The sequence below is a fragment of the Dasypus novemcinctus genome, chromosome 10, assembly GCF_030445035.2.
Source record: "Dasypus novemcinctus isolate mDasNov1 chromosome 10, mDasNov1.1.hap2, whole genome shotgun sequence".
Lineage (NCBI taxonomy): Eukaryota > Metazoa > Chordata > Mammalia > Cingulata > Dasypodidae > Dasypus > Dasypus novemcinctus.
Genome location: NC_080682.1, coordinates 9,016,087 through 9,036,362, shown reverse-complemented (window position 1 = coordinate 9,036,362; position 20,276 = coordinate 9,016,087). Strand labels below are relative to the sequence as shown.

The 20,276-nt window shown below is 50.7% G+C and overlaps 1 protein-coding gene, 1 non-coding gene and 1 pseudogene across 2 annotated transcripts; 1 reads left to right on the top strand and 2 right to left on the bottom strand.

Annotated features, from left to right (window-relative positions):
* Nucleotides 1-1,761: 1,761 nt before the first annotated feature.
* On the bottom strand, nt 1,762-10,972 carry RELA (RELA proto-oncogene, NF-kB subunit). The gene is made up of 11 exons (XM_004478604.3): nt 10,842-10,972; nt 10,261-10,287; nt 10,011-10,162; nt 9,697-9,845; nt 8,795-8,886; nt 8,307-8,438; nt 7,296-7,400; nt 6,847-7,059; nt 4,055-4,135; nt 3,870-3,944; nt 1,762-3,090 (listed from the first exon to the last, which is right to left on the bottom strand). The coding sequence occupies exons 1-11, from the start codon at nt 10,846-10,848 to the stop codon at nt 2,519-2,521; spliced, it is 1,605 nt and encodes a 534-aa protein (XP_004478661.1). The 5' UTR covers nt 10,849-10,972; the 3' UTR covers nt 1,762-2,518.
* A 4,751-nt stretch (nt 10,973-15,723) lies between these two features.
* LOC111760574 (U6 spliceosomal RNA) lies at nt 15,724-15,834 on the top strand. Its single transcript, XR_002794225.1, has one exon. It is a non-coding gene; the product is annotated as a U6 spliceosomal RNA (small nuclear RNA).
* Nucleotides 15,835-18,798: 2,964 nt separating this feature from the next.
* Nucleotides 18,799-19,317, bottom strand: LOC101438724 (CCHC-type zinc finger nucleic acid binding protein pseudogene; annotated as a pseudogene).
* Between the last annotated feature and the right edge of the window lie 959 nt (nt 19,318-20,276).

Sequence of the window (20,276 nt, the reverse complement as noted above, 5' to 3'; positions counted from 1 at the left end):
TTTCCTCCGAGTCCCAGATGTCCCCGGTCTTGGCTTATATAGTGAGCAGTTCTCATGGGCATTTTGGGAGGCCCTGGTCAATCAGGACGTGTGTTTGCAGAAAACCGGGATGTGATCTAGGGATGACATGTTCAAAGGGAGCCTGATGCAGTGAGCGTTGGGTGCCAAAGCCCTTTGGTGGCATGGGAAAGCAGGGAGGCCAGAAGGAAGCAGCAGCAGCAGCCTGGGTGGGAGGTGTTAGTGACTTAAGCTAGGTAATAGTGGTGGATATGGGGCGAAGAGGGCTGATTTACCAGGGCCTGGTGAGGGACTGGAAACAAGCCAGCGAGAAGAGGCAGCATCCACAGTGGTGGTCGGGGTGCCGGCTGGAGCCCCAGAGGGTGGCAGGGCCACTGCTGAGGCAGGCAGGGAAGAGGGCGGGAGGAGGAGGGGCAGGCTGGGGATGGCAGAGCTCATTCTGAACAGGGTGAATTTGCAGCCTGAGGAAAGTCAGAGTGGAGATGTCCATAGGGCTGGAGACCAGGACTGGGGACTGGTGAGCCTTGAGCACACGGAGCTCACTGAGGACGGAAAGGGCCAGGAGAGGGCTTCCGGGACTCCTCGCAGGACACCGGGAAAACCGAGAGGAGCGAGGCGCAGCCGCTCCGCCGCCGTCTCCTAGGTGGAAAGGCCGCCTCAACCCTTCGGGTCCTCCTCCGGGTCCGCCTCAGCCCTCGGGGCGCCCGCGGGCCCCGCCTCCTCAGGCGTTCCCAGGCCGGTTTCCTCCGGGTCCGACCTCTCTGCCTCCCGCTCGGGCCCCGCCCGGAGGGGCCGCCCCGTCTCGAGGCCCCGCCTCCGCCGAGGCCCCGCCCCCTGACGAGGCGCTTTGAAGTTCCCGGGTTCCCGACGTCCCGGCGCCTTCCAGCATCTCCTCTCCTGGGCACCGTCCTTTCGAGTCCCTGTCTCCAGGGCCTGTGTCCTCGGGGGTCTCGCCAGCCTTTTCAGCGCGTGGGCCAATGGTGACCCGTTTGTCCCTGCCGCCACCCTCTCTCAATGGCGCAGGGCCCTGCAGGTGCCATAGGCTTCAGAACGCATCCCCCGGCCTGCCGAATGCAACCTCTGCGCATGCGCACGAGGGGAGGCGGGGCCTAGGCTCCAGGGCCTTTCCCGACCGTCCTTCAGTGCGCGTGCGCCGGGCCAAGCCGGAAGCAGATCGCGCTCTGGCCCCACGGGCTGTGGCCTGGCCTTTGTTTAGGTCTCGCGGGGCTGCAGGTTGAGATTTCTTCGCTCCTTCCAGAATTATCAAAGCGTAAGTGGAGCAGGCATAGACTTTCACCTGGCATCTCTGTGGCCACCCAAAAGATAAAAGTCCAAATCTCAGGCCAGCGTTCGATTCCTTACAGCCTTGTCCCCGCGTCCCTTCCCAACAGTCTCCCACAACCCCACCTCCAAAGGCGCGCTAGGACCTCTGTGCGAGCCACCCTGTTCCAAGGCCTGGAGATACCGTGGCCTCTGTGCGACCCTTCCTGAAACTTCCATCCGTACAGCCAACGGGCCCTGGGGGGAGGGTGTCTCTCTGCAGTGGATCCCCCACCTCAGTTGCCTGCTTTTCTCCAGGCAATAAGGAGGGCTTATTTTCCTCCTGGACAATAAGGAGGGCTTTGGACTTTCTAAGGGCAACAACCTCAGAGTGCAACACGACTGCATCCAACTCCCTATCACCAATGTGATGTGACCAGCTAAGACTGTGTGCTCAGTGACCGCTGAAAGAAGGCAAATCTCTGGCCAGCTTGGCAACACATTTATTAGTACAGAATAGAAAGAGCAAAGTCCAACTGCTTTGATTCTTCAGTAAAAAACGGGCCTCTTGACTGCCCTCCCCCCATTCTCCAAACCACTTGCCCTACTACTAAGGCACTTGAGAAAAGGGGAAACTGGGAAATCTCAGGCCAAACCTCCTCTGGATCCTGGAGAGGGCCAATGCTGTCCCATCAGTTCCCTTCAGCTGCAGTTGCTTGCAGGGACCTCTGCAGGGTAGGAAGCCCTGCCTCTCAAATGCTGGTGTTAGGCACAAGGACAGAGTTAACGCCACAGAAGGGCTAGTAACAGGAGCATTATTTTGGCTCGAGGTGTAAATGAATTCATGGTTTGAGGAAGACACTTGATAATAAGGCTTAGTGGCCCCAAAGGCCATAGCTCCAGCCTGTTCTTCTTTCTAGGAGAGTACTAGAAGCTGGAGGGTGGGTATGGGAGGCCCCAGAGTTCCTTATAGAGAAAAGGGAGCGGAACATCAGGGTAGGGGAAGAGTTTGAGCCTCCCAGCTCCCCCCTCTCTGGAGAAGTTAATGCTTCTGCTTAAGCACCTCCCAAAAGAAAGAGATACAGATACTGCCAATAAATGAATAAAATGTGCTCCCCTTTTGAGAACATTTCACCTAAAGAAGGTGGGGCACCCCTGGAATCCATAAGTGCTGTGGGAGAGGATCAATCCCCTGCAGCCCCAGTGCTCTGGGCAAGGCAAGTGTCACCCCCCTCCCCTTTTAGGAGCTGATCTGACTGAGAAGGGCTGAGAAGTCCATGTCCGCAATGGAGGAGAAGTCTTCATCGCTTGAGAGGAGGCCATTGGGGATCCCCGCCACTCCCATGGGGGTGGGAGCTGGGTCAGGGGGCCTCTGAGACCCTGTCACCAGGCGAGTTATAGCCTCAGGGTACTCCATCAGCATGGGCTCAGCTGTGGGGGGGGCCATGGATACACCCTGGTTCAGCAACTGCTGAAACTCAGAGTTGTCGACGGATGCCAGGTCCGTGAACACAGCTGGGTCTGTGCTGTTGCCGAGCAGGGCCCCCAGGTCTTCATCAGTATCAAACTGCAGCTGCAGCAGGGCCTCCGTCAGTGTCCCTTCCCCAGCTTGGGTGGTCTTGTGGGGAGGTGGGAGCAGCACTGGGGCCTGGGGCAAAGCTGATGTGATGGCTGGGGCAGGGGTCAGGGCCTGGGGCAGGACCTGGGCAGGGGGCGCCTGGCTTGTTATCTGCCCAGAAGGGAAGACCATGGGGGAGAACTCCTCGATGTTGATGGTGCTGAGGGGTGGCGTAAAGGGATAGGGCTGGGGGCCTGGAGGAGAGAGGCAGGAAGGCAGGGGTCAGAAAGCGCCCCGGAGACCCATCCATCCCCTTTATCCCCCGCCCCTCTCAACAGTGCTTAGGATCAAGTCCTCCCTAGGGAGTCACTGCCAAAACAACAGCTCCTTCCTCTCACCCACTCTGACCCAGTTGGGGGGTCCAGATTCTGGCCCCCAATTCTGATGACTCCAGCCCATGAAGCTCTCTCACCTCTGACTTCTTACAGTTCTCCCAGCCTTTTAGAGGTCAACTGGTCTAACCTTCTCATTTGTTAGCCGCCAAGCCGAGCCCCAAGAGGGGAGCCCAAGGGACACCCAGAGAGAAGCAGTGTCCCTTGTTTTCTGAGCCACCTACCTGCACTTACATTTTACTACTTTAAAGGTGTTTTTGTTGTTGCTGTTGTTCCCTAATTAACTGAGAGTGAAGGCAGAGGATGAATTTTTTTTTTAACTTCTGAGAACCAGTGATTCTCAGACCTCAGTATGCAATAGTACTGCTGAGAAGTTGCTGGTTCCTGGCCATATTTCCAGAGACTCTGAATCAGGAGGTCTGCAACGGGACCCAGGAACCTGCATCTTTACCACATCCCAGATTTCTCTGACAAAGTTAATCCAGGACTCACCCTCAGAAACATGGGTGCAACCGAGTAGGCTTCAGATAACACCTACTGGGATGGTAGACTTCTCTGCTCACCTTCCTCCCAGAAGGCGTCTAAACCAAGGCTGGACAGATCGGAACTGGCAGTTCCAGTAGACAAGACGAGTCGCTTACCTGGCTTGGGGATGGAAGTTGAACTGCGGGAAGGCACAGCTATGCGCCGGGGTGGAGGCCGGGGGTCGGTGGGGCCTGCAAGGCAAGGGCTGAATCAGCTTTCAGCCTCTAGAGGTGTCCCCTCCAGGGTGTCGCCTGCCGCACCCGCTATGCTTCTCCCTAGCTTCCCCTCACCCCAGCCTCACCATTGAAAGGACTCTTTTTCATGATGCTCTTGAAGGTCTCGTATGTCCTTTTGCGTTTCTCTTCAATCCGGTGTCGATCATCTGGGAAAGGAAGAGGGAGAAGTAGATCTCGCTTTTCTCAGCAGGGTTCCGAAGCTCTCAAAGGGCCCTCTAGAGGAAGGTGATGAGCCAGGCTTTCCTGAGATGCTCTCTTCCAACCTCCCCAGGCAACGGGAAGGCTACTGTGACCCTCGGCAATCCTGGGAAGCCTGATGCTTTCTGAGAAGGCCTGTTGCCTGAATCTGCCACATGGGTGACTCCAGGTAACGGAGCCATGCTCTGGGGACCAGAAGCCCTCACAGGGGGCCACACCTCCAGCTCACTGTCTCACCTGCACACATCCTAACTCATCTCCAGCCTCGACCCAGGCCTGTTCATCATCGCTTTGCACTCAAGCAGATGAGGTCCAACAGGCTTAAGACAAACAGAGACTCTTATTCTTATTTCTGACAGTTTGATAGTTTAGCCTGGAGCTTTCAGAACTGTCTAACTACCAAAGCACCTGGACAACCTCAAAGCACCTCAATCCCATCATCTAAAGCCAACCTATCTCCCCTCAGAGCCTGGTTCCTTTTCCTCCTGGGCTTCAACCTGCCCTCTCGTCAAAGCTAGGAACCTTCAGTCATCCTCAACGCCTCTCTCTCCACATTCACTAACTCAACACACCTTTACAAAGCACCTACTATGTGCCAGACTCCATTCTAGCCACTGGAAATTAAGCAGAGGAGGTCCCTGCTTCAAAGAATCGACATCCCAGTGAGAGATGGGACACAACCATACACACAAACAAGAAAATCTCTAGAAGTGACAGGAGCATGAAGGAAGACAGACGGGGTGCTGAAACAGACCTGGCAGTGTGTGTGTGTGGGGGCACCATTTAGAGGTGGTCAGGGAAGGACTGACATGAGCCCATCATGTGAAGACCTGGGGACAAAGCCTTCCAGGCCGCGGTGACAGCCTGGACACAGGCCAAGGGCCAGTGGGGCTGAGGCAGGGCAGCTGAGGAGGAAGCTGGGAGGACACATGGCCCTCTCGCGCTGCACTCCTGCACGCCTGGTGCTGCATCTTCTCTTCCTGGAGCCCTGCAACCTCTTCCAAAATGGCCTCCCCGCCTCCAGGCTCCCCACCTCCGATCCTCTGAAACACTGCCACCACAGTGAGCGTCCAGCCCTGCTCGTGTCCCTTCACTGCTTGTAAACTGGTGGCTCTCCACTGCCTTCAGGATGAAACCCTGGATGAACGCCTTGAGCCTAACACTCTCTGCAGGGCCTGCTCACTGCCCAAGGTCGACTCCCACCTCAGAGCTGCCTCTGAAAGTGCTGTGCGCTTTCCAAGCGATTTTCCAGATGCTGGTCTACCCGCATGGAGAATGATCCTCATGTCTTTTTCCAACTCAAACGTCACCTCCGCCCTGCAGCCCTCCTCTGCTCCCTGCCACTGCGCTCCCATAGCACTTTGCGCACACCTCCCTGTTTCACATTTCGTTCTGTGACCCGAGGCTCTGCTTCCTCATGTGACTGAGCTTCCGAAGGGCAGGGACCATGTCTTATTCATCTTGGCATTCACAACACCTGGCACAAGCCCTGGGCACCAAGCGGGCACTTGATAATTGTTATTTATTAAGCTGTTTTATTGAGATATATTCCTATACCATATGGTCTATCTAAAGTACATAATCCGTGGCTTTTAGTATAATCACAATGCTGTGCATCTGTCATCACAAAAATTTTTTGAATTATTTCATTACTCCAAAATTGATCATTATTTGTAGAATCAGTGGCTGTTTCGGGGGTTTGCTGCCCGGCCTTCTAGACTCTATTAGGCTGTCCCCAGCACAGACACACCCACAGGTTAGATGATGAAGGACCGTTCCAGCTGTTCCTACTGCGCTCAGGGGCCTAAAAGCCTTGGCCGAACCACGGCTGTGTGGGAGGGACAGGGGACACAGCATGGCAACCGGACCCTGAATCCAGATGGCCTGGATTTGAATGCTGGCTCTGCTGTTTCACTAGCCATGTAACCTCAGTCACGTCAACCTCCATGTGCCTCACCTTTCTTATCTGTAAAATGGAGATGGTATCATATGCTGCAAAAAGTTGGTGAAATAACAAAATCAGGGAAGCAGACTTGGCCCAATGGATAGGGCGTCCGCCTACCCCATGGGAGGTCTGCGGTTCAAACCCTGGGCCTCCTTGACCCGTGTGGAGCTGGCCCACATGCAGTGCTGATGTGCGCAAGGAGGGTGTCCCCCGCGTAGGGGAGCCCCACGCGCAAGGAGTGCACCCCGTAAGGAGAGCTGCCCAGTGTGAAAAGAAAGTGCAGCCTGCCCAGGAATGGCGCTGCACACACGGAGAGCTGACACACAAGATAACGGAACAAAAAGAAACACAGACTCCTGGTGCCGCTGATAAGGACAGCAGCGGTCACAGAAGAGCACACAGCGAATGGACACAGAGAGCAGACAACTGAGGGTGGGGGGAGAGAAATAATAAACAATAAATCTTAAAAAACAAAAAGAAAGAACAAAATCAGTTAATTCACTGAAGGGTTAGAATAGGTTTGGGTATGTAGTAGCTCAGAAGTGTCAGAAACCACTATTTAACCAGGCAAGAAATAGATGACGATTCCTGTGTAAATCACAAGCCCTGACCCCAGCTTTTGGTCCTCAACGACAGCCTCAGGCATCCAGTCCTGGCCCCTCTCTCCTTGGGTGGACCCCAGCGGCCCTGCTGCTACCCTCCCCGGCTCTGTACCTGTGTCTGGCAAGTACTGGAATTCCATGGGCTCGCTGAGCTCCCGGTCGGAAGGCCGCCGCAGCTGCATGGAGACACGCACAGGGGCCTGCAGACTGGGGTCAGCGTAGGGAGGTGTCCGGAACACAATGGCCACTTGTCGGTGCACATCGGCTTGCGAAAAGGAGCCTCGGGCCTCCCAGCCAGGTCCCGTGAAACACACCTCAATGTCCTCTGCGGAAGGTGGGGCGGCAGGGTGGTGTGGCATGCCTGCACCCACCAGCAGCCCCCGCCCCCACCCCCACCGGTGATGTCTGCCTCCTGAGATGCACCCCCGTGGTACCCACCTGAGGCCCCCAGGGTGTTGGGGGCAAGGGGCGTTAAACTGTTTCCTGATTCTCACCATCTCTGCTAAGCCTCACCCCTCATCTCCCGCTCCAAGGCACCCAGCCCTGTCCCGTGGCGTGTACCTTTCTGCACCTTGTCACACAGCAGGAAGATCTCATCCCCGCCGAGGCAGCTCCCAGAGTTTCGGTTCACTCGGCAGATCTTGAGCTCGGCAGTGTTGGGGGCGCCTGAGGGTGGGAGTAAGGCAGGAAGCCCTGAACCACCAGAGTTCCCCGGGGCGGGCCTGTGGGACGTACGACGTCTGCCCAGCCCAGAGTCCATGGGCTGCCCACAGCTGGCAGCCAAGATCAGACAGCCCACAGGGGCTCCTCACCTCAAACCAATTCAGCAGCTATTTATCTACTAGCACCTATGACGTGTCCAGCACTGTTCTAGGCATGGAAAATACAGCAACGCACCAAACCTCAACATCTCTGCCTTGTGGAGCCTAAGGTCTAGTGGCAGCCAATCTGCTGGTGCCTCCTCCCTCCGAAGCATCTTCAAGGCCCAGTTCATTCCCACCTGGGCATCAAGGCTATCCCTGACCTCCAGTTCAGCCTGCTTTCCCACCCTTGAGGCTCCAGAGCCCTTGTATTTTCATCTAACCTGCTGGGCACTCAAGGATTGCAGTTGATCAATTGTTAGCCCAATCCATCTGGGAGCTCCCTGGGAGCTCCCATCACTGAAATGATTCCTAACGTTATTTTGTTCTTGGGAGTTCATTTCCTGGAACCACCGGCACTATTCTGGGCACCCACACCTGGCCTGTTTTTGTAGAAGGGCTCTGCTCAAACATCAAGCCTCCCCCCCTACATACCCCCATACCAGTGGTGGCAGAGCCCCACCTTTCCCCACCACCCCTTCATCACAGGATATTAAAAATGCAGCTAACTCCCTGCCAGCTTGGAAGCTGTACCTCAAGGGCAGCTCCAGGTCTTCCTTGCCTTGTCTCCCAGCCCGCACAGAGCTGGGCACAGAGACGACAAATGTGCTGATGACCAATGGAAACCAGAGCCCCTCCCAGGCTGCACCCACCCCGGCCCTCCTGCTCCTCCCCAGCCCTCTCCCTTGCCTGCAGCTCCCTGGCCACTCACGGTTGTCAAAGATGGGGTGAGAGAGGACAGGAGGCAGGTGGAGGGGCCTGCCTGCCGGGTCCTGCACTGTCACCTGGAAGCAGAGGCGCACAGCATTCAGGTCATAGTCTCCACGCTGCTCTTCTATGGGAACTACAGAAAAAACAGTCAGGAGAGCTAGGGACTATGGGAACTACAGAAAAAACAGTCAGGAGAGCTAGGGAACGGGGTCAGGAGGAGGGAGCCCTGGGCTGGCAGGGTGGACTGATGCATGGGAAATAGCAGGAGTCCTAGAGAGCAGGAAGAGGAGGTTCTAGACCCATCCCTGCCTCTGTCTCTGACCCTGGATGTCATGTCCCCTCTTGGTGTCCACATGGTAAAATGGGGCTGAATGGGCAGCAAGGTCCCATGGGTCTTGTGAGTCTTGGCCAGTGGGGGAGAGAGGCAGGGCAGGTGGCCTCAGAAGGGTGACTGGGGGAGGGCCTTCAGCCTTCGCCCCCTCCCCTTACCTTGGAAGGGGTTATTGTTGGTCTGGATGCGCTGGCTGATGGCCTGCTCCAAGTCCCGTTTCTTCACACACTGGATCCCCAGGTTCTGGAAGCTGAGGCCCCCCAGGCATCAGTCCGGCTGTCTCCAGCACAGCCTGGACCTTCCTGCCTTTTTCAGCCTGCCCCCTCCCGGCCACCAGATCACCACTCTGTGCTCCAGTGGCTTCCCACCCACACTCCTGACCTCAGCTGATGAGCCCCCTTGCGACCTGGCCCTTGCCGGCCTCCTCCAACCACAGGGGCTCCTTTTCTGTTCCTCCAAACACACTCAACTTATTCCCACTTCAAGGCCTTTGCACTTGTAGTTTTTGCTTGGAATGCTGTTCTTTCCCTGCTTCTGTTTTCTCTGACTATCCTGAAAGAGGCCTTCTCAGACCTGCTGATCCAAAGTAATGAGACCAGCTCCCCCATCCTGGGTGATTCTCAACAGCTAATTGTCTTGTTTTATTTTCATCATTGAGATGATTACTCTCTAACATTATCTTGTTTATTTATCTGTCTGTATATTTATTTATGGCCTGTCTCTGTCAACTGGTATGTGACCTCCTGTTCTGTTGTTTTTCTTTCTCAGCACCAGCAACGTGACACTGAGGAATCTGCCCTTCCAGCCACTGGAGTTAGGAGTTCAGAGGTGATTAGGGCTCTATCCCTGTCCCAAGGAGCTCACATCTGCTCAAGAGAACGAACGTACAAGCAGATAATTTCAAGGCAACACAAGTCTGCTTTGCAGAGCTGGAGACAGAGCAAGGAGAAAGGAATTTTTCTCCATGTACGAAAAGGAATAACACTGTGTCAGCTGCGCCAGTCCTCCCCCAGCTCTCCCCCACCACCCCTGCTCAAGCCCACGGGAGGGGGGAGCTCACCTGTGGATACAGCGATCTGGGCAGAGCTCAGCCTCGTAGAAGCCATCCCTGCAATCCTTCCCCACAAGCTCGTGGGGGTGAGGCCGGTGAGGGGGGTCCTTGGTAACCAGGGAGATGCGAACTGTCCCTGGCCCCGTGTAGCCATTGATCTGTCCAAAGTACAGAGAATACCCTAGAGCTCCAGGAATTCCAATCTCACCTCCCAGACCCAGAAGACACAGCGGCCTGGAGGCAGGCCTGCAGGGCTTCCACAGCACCTGCCCCCCAACCTGTGCAGCCCACTCTACCCTGGGAGCTGGGGGCCTGGGGCTGACCTTGATGGTGGGGTGGGTCTTGGTAGTATCCGTGCTCCTCTCGCCCGGGATGCTGCCCGCTGAGCGGCCCTCGCATTTGTAGCGGAAGCGCATGCCCCGCTGCTTGGGCTGCTCGATGATCTCCACATAGGGGCCAGTGGCCTGGACTGGCTCTGTGGCAGGGGGACGCGCCCCATCAGGCCACCGCACCCACTGCCCCTAACCCTGGGGACATCCCCCCCGAACCACTGAGGAAGGATGGTCCACTTACCTGAGGGGAAGATGAGGGGGAACAGGTCTGAAAGGGGAGGGAAGCAAGAGTCAGCAAAGCCCACCTCCCATCCTCACCAGGTTCCCTCAGAGGGAAACTGAGGGTCTGTTCCCTAGAGCCTGTGAGGACACTAAGGGGTGGAGTAAGGGAGCCCCAGAAACACCTATTTTCTGAGGGAAAACTGGGTATGGTGTCCTTTTACTAAGGGAAACTGAGTCAAGGCGTTTTCTACTTTCATAAAGAAAAGCCAGGGCGGGCACTCCCGCACCTCCCATCCCGAGAGGAAACTGAGCCAGATACTTTCTCCTCTAACAGGTAAACTAAGTCAGAACTGCCTCCACTGACCCTGGGGGAAACCTGTGTCAGGGCTCACCCCACACCCCCACCCAAAGCAGACATTAAGTCAAGGATCCCTCCACCCAGGGGGGAAACTGAGTCAGAGCCCTCAACGCCCGCCCCGCCCCGCGCCACCATCCGGCCGGGCCGCTCCTTGCGCAGCGCCCGTCGGCGCAAGAAGGGGGGGCAAGGGGGTGCGGGGGGTCCGGCCGCGGGCCCCCCGCGGGGTCAGAGGGCGCCCTCACCGTCCATGGCTGGGGTCCCGGGGGCGGGGCCGGGGTCGCAGCTGGGCCCGCGGCGCGCGCTACACTCGAGCCATTCGCCAGAGGCGGAAATGCGCCGCGCGCGCCCGCCGTCGCGTCACTGCCCGGAATCCGGCCGCGCCTGCGCGCTACGCCGCCGCCGCCCCGCGCGGGGGCCGGGGGCGCGCGCGCGCCGCCTGGGCCGGGAGCGAGGGCGGCCGCGCGCGCGGGGGGCGGAGGAGCGGGAGGCCCGCGCCGGGGCTGCTGGCGGGGCTGGCGCGGCCACCGCGCTCGCCCCCGAGGCCCGCCCCGCCTGGAGGGCCGCCTGGCGATTACTCACGATGTTTTTTAGGGGATTTCGGGGGCCCCCTCCTGCCGAGCGGCGGAGTCTGGTGATGTCACCCCGCCAGGTCTGGAGCGAGGCCAGGGCCGCGGGGCTGCGGCCGCCCGCCTCGCGCGCCAAGGCCCGGGCCTGCTTCGCCCGCCGAGGCCGCGCCGAACTTGACCCAGCCGCCTGCTCGCTACGGTGCCTTTGGTGGCGCTTGCTTCAGAAGCGCCCTTGAAGTCCCCGTTCACCCCAGTCCGAGGCAGGGAAAGGAGGCTTGCCCGGCTCCCCCCCCCCCAACCCCCCCGACAGGGTTCGGGTCGTGGGGCTTCGTGGAGCCCGGGCGGCCGGGCCGGGACCCGCAGCGCGCCTGGGGCGCCCGAGGCTCGGAGGGTCGCGTCTGCTCCCGCGGGCACGCGGGGCCGAGTCGGGCCAGGGCTCGTCGCCTCTCGCGCTGAAGGGTCTGTCGAGGATGCATCCAAACTGCCGGCCCTCGGGGCGATGGGTGACCTTCACGAAGCTCCGGGGCCGCTCGAACCCGCAGGATCACGCCCCTCACCCCCCTCCCGCCCACCTCCACGGGGCCTGCTGCTAGGGTGCAGTCTCGGCCGTCAGCGAAACGCGCCCACTGATTAACCGTCCTGAGACCCTCTGGCGCGGGTAGCGCGCCCAAGCCCCAGCCCAAGGTCAAGCCCAAACACGCTCGCGCGGGGAGGGGAAGGGGCTGGGGCTGGGCCTGGGACTGGAGCGTCCTCCACGCAGGGCCCCGCCGCGTCCCAGAATTAGGATGCTCCACGGCAGGCGGCAGAGCCTTCTCCAGATGGAGAAAAACTTATTTTCTCCGAATTCGTTCTAAATTAGGGAATCAGTTGGGAATTGGAAAAGACTGGAAATTCTGACTTGCTTTCCCAGGCTCTGAAAAAACAGGAAGAGAAAAGTGAAAACAAAGTTACCACCCCTCCCACTCATTTCGGTTTCTCTTGTGGCCCTGGTGAGAAAAGTCTGTTTGTTTGGGGGAGGAAGGCAGACTTTGGGTTGAAGATGAATTATCATCTTTGCTTAATGACCTGCAATCATCATTGATTTATGCGGGATCCTTTTGTTTTTCTTTTATATATTTCAAATTTTTAAAATAGTGCATTGAAAACCGGTGTACCCACTGTAGAACTGATAGATACGACATCCTCATGACTCATCTCTAATCCCCTGCTCTTTATGTGTATATTGCTTCCTTACACTCATGCGCGGAACACCGTCCTGACTTAAGTATTTACTATTCTCTTTACTATTTTTTAAAGAAAAAAATCCACTTATATGTACATGTTTACAGAATATGTTGTTTGGTTTTGTTAACTTTTGAACTTTTCTGAAGAAGGTATGTTATGTGACCTTTTGTTATTTACTTTTTTCACTCAACATTATCTTACTGAGATTTTTCCATGTCATAGCCCATTCCCTTTTCACTGCTGTGTACTATTCCGGCAGGTAACTATACCAGTTTGTTACTCTAGTCACCTTAAGGATGGGCACTCAGATTTGCACAGTTTTACTCTCATAAACAGTGTTGTCGAGAACATTCTCGGGAATGTCTCCTGTGGTTTATGTATCTGAGAGTCTTTCGGGTATATACCGAAAAATGACTTACTAGGTCCTGGAATTTGCAAATAGTCACCAGTTCAAGCTAATGCTAAAAAATTTTCCAAATGGAGATTACAAGTTACACTCCCAGTAGCAATGTAAGACCAGATCTCTCCCTCTTACGATGTGTCCAACACTTTATTTTCAGGCTTCTTAATTTTAACCAATTAAATGGATGTAAAGTAGAATCCTGGTCCAATCTTAATTTGCATTTCCATGTTGCTGGTGAACTTGACAAACTTGCCATATGTTTATTAGCCCTTTGTGTTTCCTCTTCTTTAAAATGTCTCTTTATATCTTTGCCTCATTTTACTATTAATATTAGATTGTCTTTTTATATTGATTTGTAGTTCTTTACATATATAACCAAGCCTTTGACAGGTTTTTGTGCTGTAAATATTGTCTCCCAGTTTAGATTGATTTTTCGCTCTCTTTAAGGTGTCTTTTTAAAAAAAACTTTTATAAAAATGTAAATATGTAAAAGAGTAGAGAGAATAGTATAATGAGTCTGTATGTAGTCATCATCCAACTATAACAGGAATTTGTGGCCATTCCTGTTCCTTTTTACCCCCACACCCTTTGAAATCTCCACCTCAGGGATTATTTTTCAAGTATATCCCAAGACTCTTGGGGAAAAAGACTCCTATATTATTATGATGCCTAGAAAATTAATAATAATCACTTATCATCAGATGCCTGGCTGGCATTAAGTTTTTCTTATTGTCTCATGACAGTTTTAAAAGTTTGTTTGTGAGGAGTGGGTATAGCTCAGTAGTTGAGTGACTGCTTCCCATGTTCAAAGTCCGGGGTCAATCCCTGGTACCCCCTAAAAAAAAAAGTTTATTCCTTTGTTCCTTATAGAAAGGATCCAAACAAGGCCCATCCATTGCAATTAATTGATACGCCTCTTAAATCTCTCTCTTGCTTTTTATTGTGCTAACATATACCCAACATTTAGCATTTTTCCATATTAACCATTGTTTTAGTTTGCTAAAAGCTGAAGAGAGCAATATATTCATACCAGAAATGGTTGGCTCTTATAATGAGAATTTATTAGGTTAAACACTTAAAATTCTGAGACTGTGCAAGTGTCCAAGTCAAGGCCTCATCTGTAGATGCTGTCTCACCAAGTCACAGCTGTGGGCGATCAGCCACATGGCAGGGCGCGATCGCCATCCACTCATCCCTTCCCTCTCCTCCAGGCCCCGTTGCTAGTTCTGCTTCAGGCTGCTCTGTCTGTGGGTTTTCTCTCTCCTGGCTTCCTCTCTGAGCTTCTGGGTTCCTTCTCTCCATCTCTATGGCTTTTTCTCTATGTCTCTGCCTATTTCTCCCGTTTATGAAAGACCCCAGTACTGAAGTTGAATCAGAATGAAGATCCCTGAAATGAATCTAATCAAAAGGTCCCTTCTACAATAGGTTTACATGCACAGAAATGATTTAGCTCTAAGGACGTAATCATCTGGGGCCATCCAGCTTCAAACTGCCACAACCATTTCTTTTTTTTAAGATTTATTTTATTTATTTATTCCTCCCCACCGCTCTTGTTTGCATTTGCTGTGTCTGCTTGTAGTGTGCTGGTCTTCTTTTCAGAGACACTGGGAACTGAACCCGGGACCTCCGATGTGGGAGTGAGGCGCCTAATCTCCTGAGCCCCCTCCACTCTCTGTTTTGTTGTGTCTCTCGTTATGTTTTCCTTGCATCTCTTGTTGTGTCATCTGGTTAAACCAGCTCGCCACACCTGCCGGTTGCATCAGCTCGCTGTTTTGCTTGTCTTCTTTAGGAGGCACCAAACCTGGGACCTCCCATGTGGTAGGCGAAAGCTAAATCACTTGAGCCACATCTGCTTGCCCACAACCATTTTTAAATGTACTGAAAAATTCAGTAGACTTAATCACATTTACAGTGTTATGCTTCCATCACACGTCATTACCAAAACTTTTTCATCACCCCAGACAGGAGCTCCATTAAGTAATAAATCCTCCTTTTCCATCTCCCTAGCTCCTGGTATCCTTTAATCTACTTTCTGCCTCTGTGAATTTCCATATTCTAGATATTTTCTAAAATATTTGTCCCTTTGTGTCTGGTTTGTTTCACATAGCGTGTTTTCAGGTTTCATCCATGTTGTAGCATGAATCAGAACTTCATTCCTTTTTTTATTTTTGTAAGGTTGGTAGTAACAGTCCCCCTTTCATTTCTGTTTTTTATTTGTGTCCTCTCTTTTTTCTTTGTCAGTCAAGGTAAAGATTTGTCAATTTTTACAATCTTCTCAAAAAACCAGTTTATTTCATCGATTCTCTCTATTGTTTTTCAATTCTTGATTTCACTTATCTCTGCTCTAATCCTTATTATTTCCTTCTTTCTGCTCAATTCAGGTTTGGTCTGCTCTTCTAGTTTCTGCAGGTGTGAAGTTAGGTTACTGATTTGACATCTTCATTTTTAATGTAAGCATTTAGAGCTATAACTTTTCCTCTGAACACTGCCTTTGCTGCATCCCATAAGTTTGGTATACTGTGTTCTCGTTTTTGTTCATCTAAAGTTATTTCCTAGTTTCCCATATGATTTCTTCTTTGATTCATTTGTTGTTTTAGAGTATATTGTTTACTTTTCACATATTTGTGAATTTTCCAGTTTACCCTTGTCGTTGGTTTCTAGCTTCATTCCACAGGAGTCAGAGAAGATACTTTGCATGATTTCAATCTTTAAAAATTTATTAGACATATTTTATGACTTAACATAAGGTCTATCCTAGAGAATGATCTATGTGCCCTTAAGAAGTACATATATATTGTGCTGTTGCTGGCAGAAGTGTTCCATATGTGTCTACTGGGGCTTATAGTTTATAGTATTGTTCAAATCCTCTGTTACTTTCTTGGCCTTCTGTCTAGATGTTCTATCCATTATCGAAAGTGTTGTAGTGCTCACTTTGGCAGCACATATACTAAAAAAAACAACAAAATTGAAATGATGCAGAGAAGTTTAATATGCCCCTTTCATAAGGATGACACACAAATTCGTGAAGCATTCCATATTTTTAAAAAAGTGGTGTATTGAAGTTTTCTTTTATTAATGTAGAACTATCTATTTCTCCCTTCAACTCTGTCAATGTTTGCTTCAAATATTTTGGTGTCCTGTTGTTAGGTGTATATATGATTATAATCATTCATCTTCTTGATGAATTAACCCTTTTATCAATATATAGTGCCCTCTGTGTCCCTCATAAGAGTTTTTTTTCATTTTTCATTTTTACTTCTTTATTTCTCCCTCCCCTCCCCCCGTTGTCTGCTCTCCATGTCCATTCACTGCACGACCTTCTGTGTCCACTTGAATTTTTGTCAGTGGCACCAGGAATCCATGTCTCCCTTTGCTGCACCATGCTGTGTCAGCTCTCCATGCGTGCAGCACCACTCCTGGGCAGGCTGCACTTTTCTTGCGTGGGGCGGCTCTTTTGTGGGGCTCACTCCTTGTACGTGGGGCTCCCCTATGTGGGGGACAGCCCTGCATGGCAGGGCACTCCTTGCATGCGTCAGCACTGCATGTGGGCCAGCTCACCACATGGGTCAGGAGGCCCTGGGTTTGAACCCCAGACCCCCCATATGGCAGGTGGATGCTCCACCTGTTGAGCCAAATCTGCTTCCCTCATAGAGATTTTGACTTAAAGTTGATTTTGTCTGATATTAGTATTTCCATGTGTAGCATTTTGATGTGGTTATGAATTCCAAAAATAGATATTGGATTATGTTTGTAATCTGGTCTGTACCTGGGCGTGATTAAGTTATGATTAGGACTTTGATTAGGCCACATCATTAGGGCATTGAGTTCCCACCCCTTGGTGGGTGGGGACTGACAGATAAGAGGCATGGCAAAAGACAGAGTTGGAGGGTTTTTGATATTGGAGTTGGATGCTGAAGCCTTAAGCTGGAGCCCTGGAAAGTAAGCTCACAGAGGAAAGAGAAACCCCAGGAAGAGAGGAACGCTGAGCCCAGGAAGAAGCAAGCCTTGGGAAGAGAGGAACCCTGAACCCAGAAAGAAGCAAGACCCTGGAAGAGAGGAACCCAGGAAGCTTGAAAATTCACAGACGTTGGCAGCCATCTTGCTCTAACACATGAAAATAGAATTTGGTGAGAGAAATAACTTATGCTTTATGGCCTGGTATCTGTAAGCTCCTACCCCAAATAAATGCCCTTTATAAAAACCAATCAATTTATGGTATTTTGCATTAGCACCCCTTTGGCTGACTAGTACACCATGCATGCTCTTTCCATTATTATTTGCATGGAATATTTTTCATATTTTCACTTTCAACCTACTTGTGCCTTTGAATATAAGGTGAGTCTCTTGTAAACAACATATAGTTGGATCATGCTTTTTTTTTTTTAATCCATTCCTTTTGACTGGAGAATTTAAGTCATTTTACACTTAACGTAACTATTGATAATGCAGGGCTTTCTTTTGGATTTTGTAAGTCTTGTACCTTTTTGTCCCTCAGTTCTACCATTTATATTTATATTTAGTTGATCTTCTCTAGTAAATCTTTTAAAATCTCTCTCATTTCCTTCTTTTCATATTTTCTAATTTCTTTGCAGTTACCATGGGGCTTAAATGTAACATCCTAAATTTATAACATTCTTATGCAGTTTGATACCAACCTAACTTTAATAGCATACACAAAATATGTTCCTATACCTCTTTGTCCCCCCACCTTTTTGTAGTTCTTGTCCCAAATTACGTTTATACATTATGAATACAAAACCACTGATTTATCATTACTTTTTATGTATTTGTAGTTTAGATCTTATAGGAAGTAAAATGCGGAGTTACAAACCAAAATTTCAATAGTACTGGCATTTATATTTACCCATGTCATTTACTTTACTGGAGATCTTTATTTCCTTATGCAGCATGATATGTAGTCTAGTGTCCTTTCTTTTCACCATGAAGAAATTCCTTTCACATTTCTTGTAGGGCTGGCCTAGTTGTAATAAACTCCTTTAGCTTTTATCTTAAAATTTCCCTAATTTTTACCCTTTTCTCCAGCTTTATTGGATAGTTTAAACTTATATTTCTATTTTCTAGGACTTCAGTTGTTTTTTCATCTGACTTTTTTTTAACAAGTCAATTTTATTGGTACATGCTAATAAAGCACACACTTCATCCAAAGTGTACAAATCAATGGTATTTGGTATAATCACATACCGTCTGACTTAAAAACTGGTTACAGCAAATGAAACACAGTTGTCTAAGTGATATAGTATACAAAAATAGCATCTTGATTTCTGAGAAAATGCCTTTCTCTGCAATTCCAGAATAGCTCCAAATTATGCTAACTCTGAGCATTGCCGTTTCCTCTTGGTTTTAGATTTAGTCTTTGAAAAAATGTGTTCCAAACCTTTGTATATCCAGCATCAACACTGTGATGAAGTTGTTCCTGTTCAGGCTTTCATCTTGATTTCTCTCTTGCATAGTCATTAGTATGCACGTCTGTCTTTTTGTTTTGTTTACTCCCACTCAACTGTGTGCCCTATGAAGGACCTGATACAGTATTACTTGATGTTATTTAATAGCTACTGAAGTCAGACAATCCAAGGTCATCATTTTGCTAAAATTAAAGTTATTAATACTTACGGAAGTACATAGACACTTGCAGACTTTGTTTTACCTCCTACATGGGAATATGTTCTAGAAACCCTGAGTGGGCTTACTGGTCAGACTCAACTCTTCACATTCATTAATCCATCTTTACCAGTGGTGCAGAAAGGAGGTGGGGGTTCTTTAACAAAGAATTATGTGTAACACCTCTACCAAACGAAACGTAAACTTTTTTTTTGAAGTTAAGTGTAGAAAGTCAATTTTTCCCACCCCTTTTCTCCTTTTACAAGGCAAGTAAAGTTCACTGGTCTGGAAGTAGCCTCTATCTGCCAACTTTTGGCCAGTGTAGAGGGTCCAGAGAAATTCATACAACCATCAATCAGAAGAAGGAGGGGCAACAAAGGAAACTAATTAAGCCATAGCTTCAATTGTGCCTTCCTGCGCAAGGTTCCCTGACTCAGCGGAACACTCACAATTGACTTCACTTGTCTTGCTGCTTCTGATGGCTACATGAGCAGTTTCACCACACATACAGCACTTCCCTTTGGTGCAGTCTTTGTGAATGTGCCCAAATGCCCCACGAGAACAGCAGTCCTGCTCTTGCCTGTGGTCACAGTCACGAGCCCAGATGGCCTGGCTTCCACAGTTGTAGCACATTGCCCTTGCTCTCTCTTGGGCTCTTTGCAGTCCTTGTCAATGTGGCCACCTCTCCTGCAGTTATAGCAGGTGTCCTCCAGAAGATCATGATCCTTGGCAAAATGACCAGACTCGCCAGTCTGGAAGAGATGAGGAAACGATCTGGAAACCACGCTCTGAGGTGAAACTACCTCTGCCATGGCTTCTCACTCCATGTCCATGGCCTCCTCCAGTGGGGCATTCCCTGGTCCAGTGGCCAGCTCATTCGTGCTTGAAACACTCATTGCTGCTCATGGCTGCAGTTTGGCTTCTGAGGCCACATGCAGCAACAGAGATTCAGACACACTCCCAAGGAAGGTGGCTGGCAAGGTAGCAGCTGTTTATTTTCAAGGTCCTTGCCTGTGTCGCCCCAGGTCTCCGTCCCTCATTTTTAAAAAAAGATTATTTATTTGTTTGTTTGTTTGTTTGTTTTTCCCCTTTCTTTGTTGTCTGCTCTCTGTGTCTATTCACTGTGTGTTCTTTTGTGTCTGCTTGTTTTCTCTTTAAGCGGCACCAGAAACTGATCCTGGGACCCTCCAGAATGGAAGAGAGAGGCTTAATCTCTTGTGCCATCTCAGCTGCCTGGTCTCTTGTCTCTTCTCTGTGTCTCTTTTTGTTGCATCATCTTGCTGTACCAGCTGTCCATGAAGGCCAGCTCTCCTGAGCAGGCCAGCACTCCGTGTGGGCCAGCATTCCACGTGGATCAGCTCTCTGCTCAGGCCAGCCTGTTGTACAGGGCAGCTTGCCTTCACCAGGAGGCCCTGGGAACTGAATCCTGGACCTCCTATATGGTAGATGGGAGCCCAATCACTTGAGCCACATCCTCTTCCCTTTCCCTCACTTTTGAAAGACTGTTTAGCTAGATATAGAAATCTTGGTTGGCAGTTTTTTGCTTTGTTTTTATGTCAACCCACTGCCTTCTTGCCTCCACGGTTTCTGATGAGAAATTGGCTCTCTTGTATGAGATGCATTACTTCTTTCTCTTGTGGCTTTCAGAATTCTCTCTCTTTATCTTTGGCATTTGACAATTTGATTATAATATATTATGACATGGGTCTATTTGGAGCTAACTGAGCTTCTTGGATTTGTATATTCATGTCTTTTGCTAAATTTGGAGGTTTTCAGCCATTCTTTCTTCAAATATTCTTTCTGCCCCCCTCTCTCTTTCGTCTCCTTCTGGGACTCACACAATGCAGATATTGGTACACTCAGTG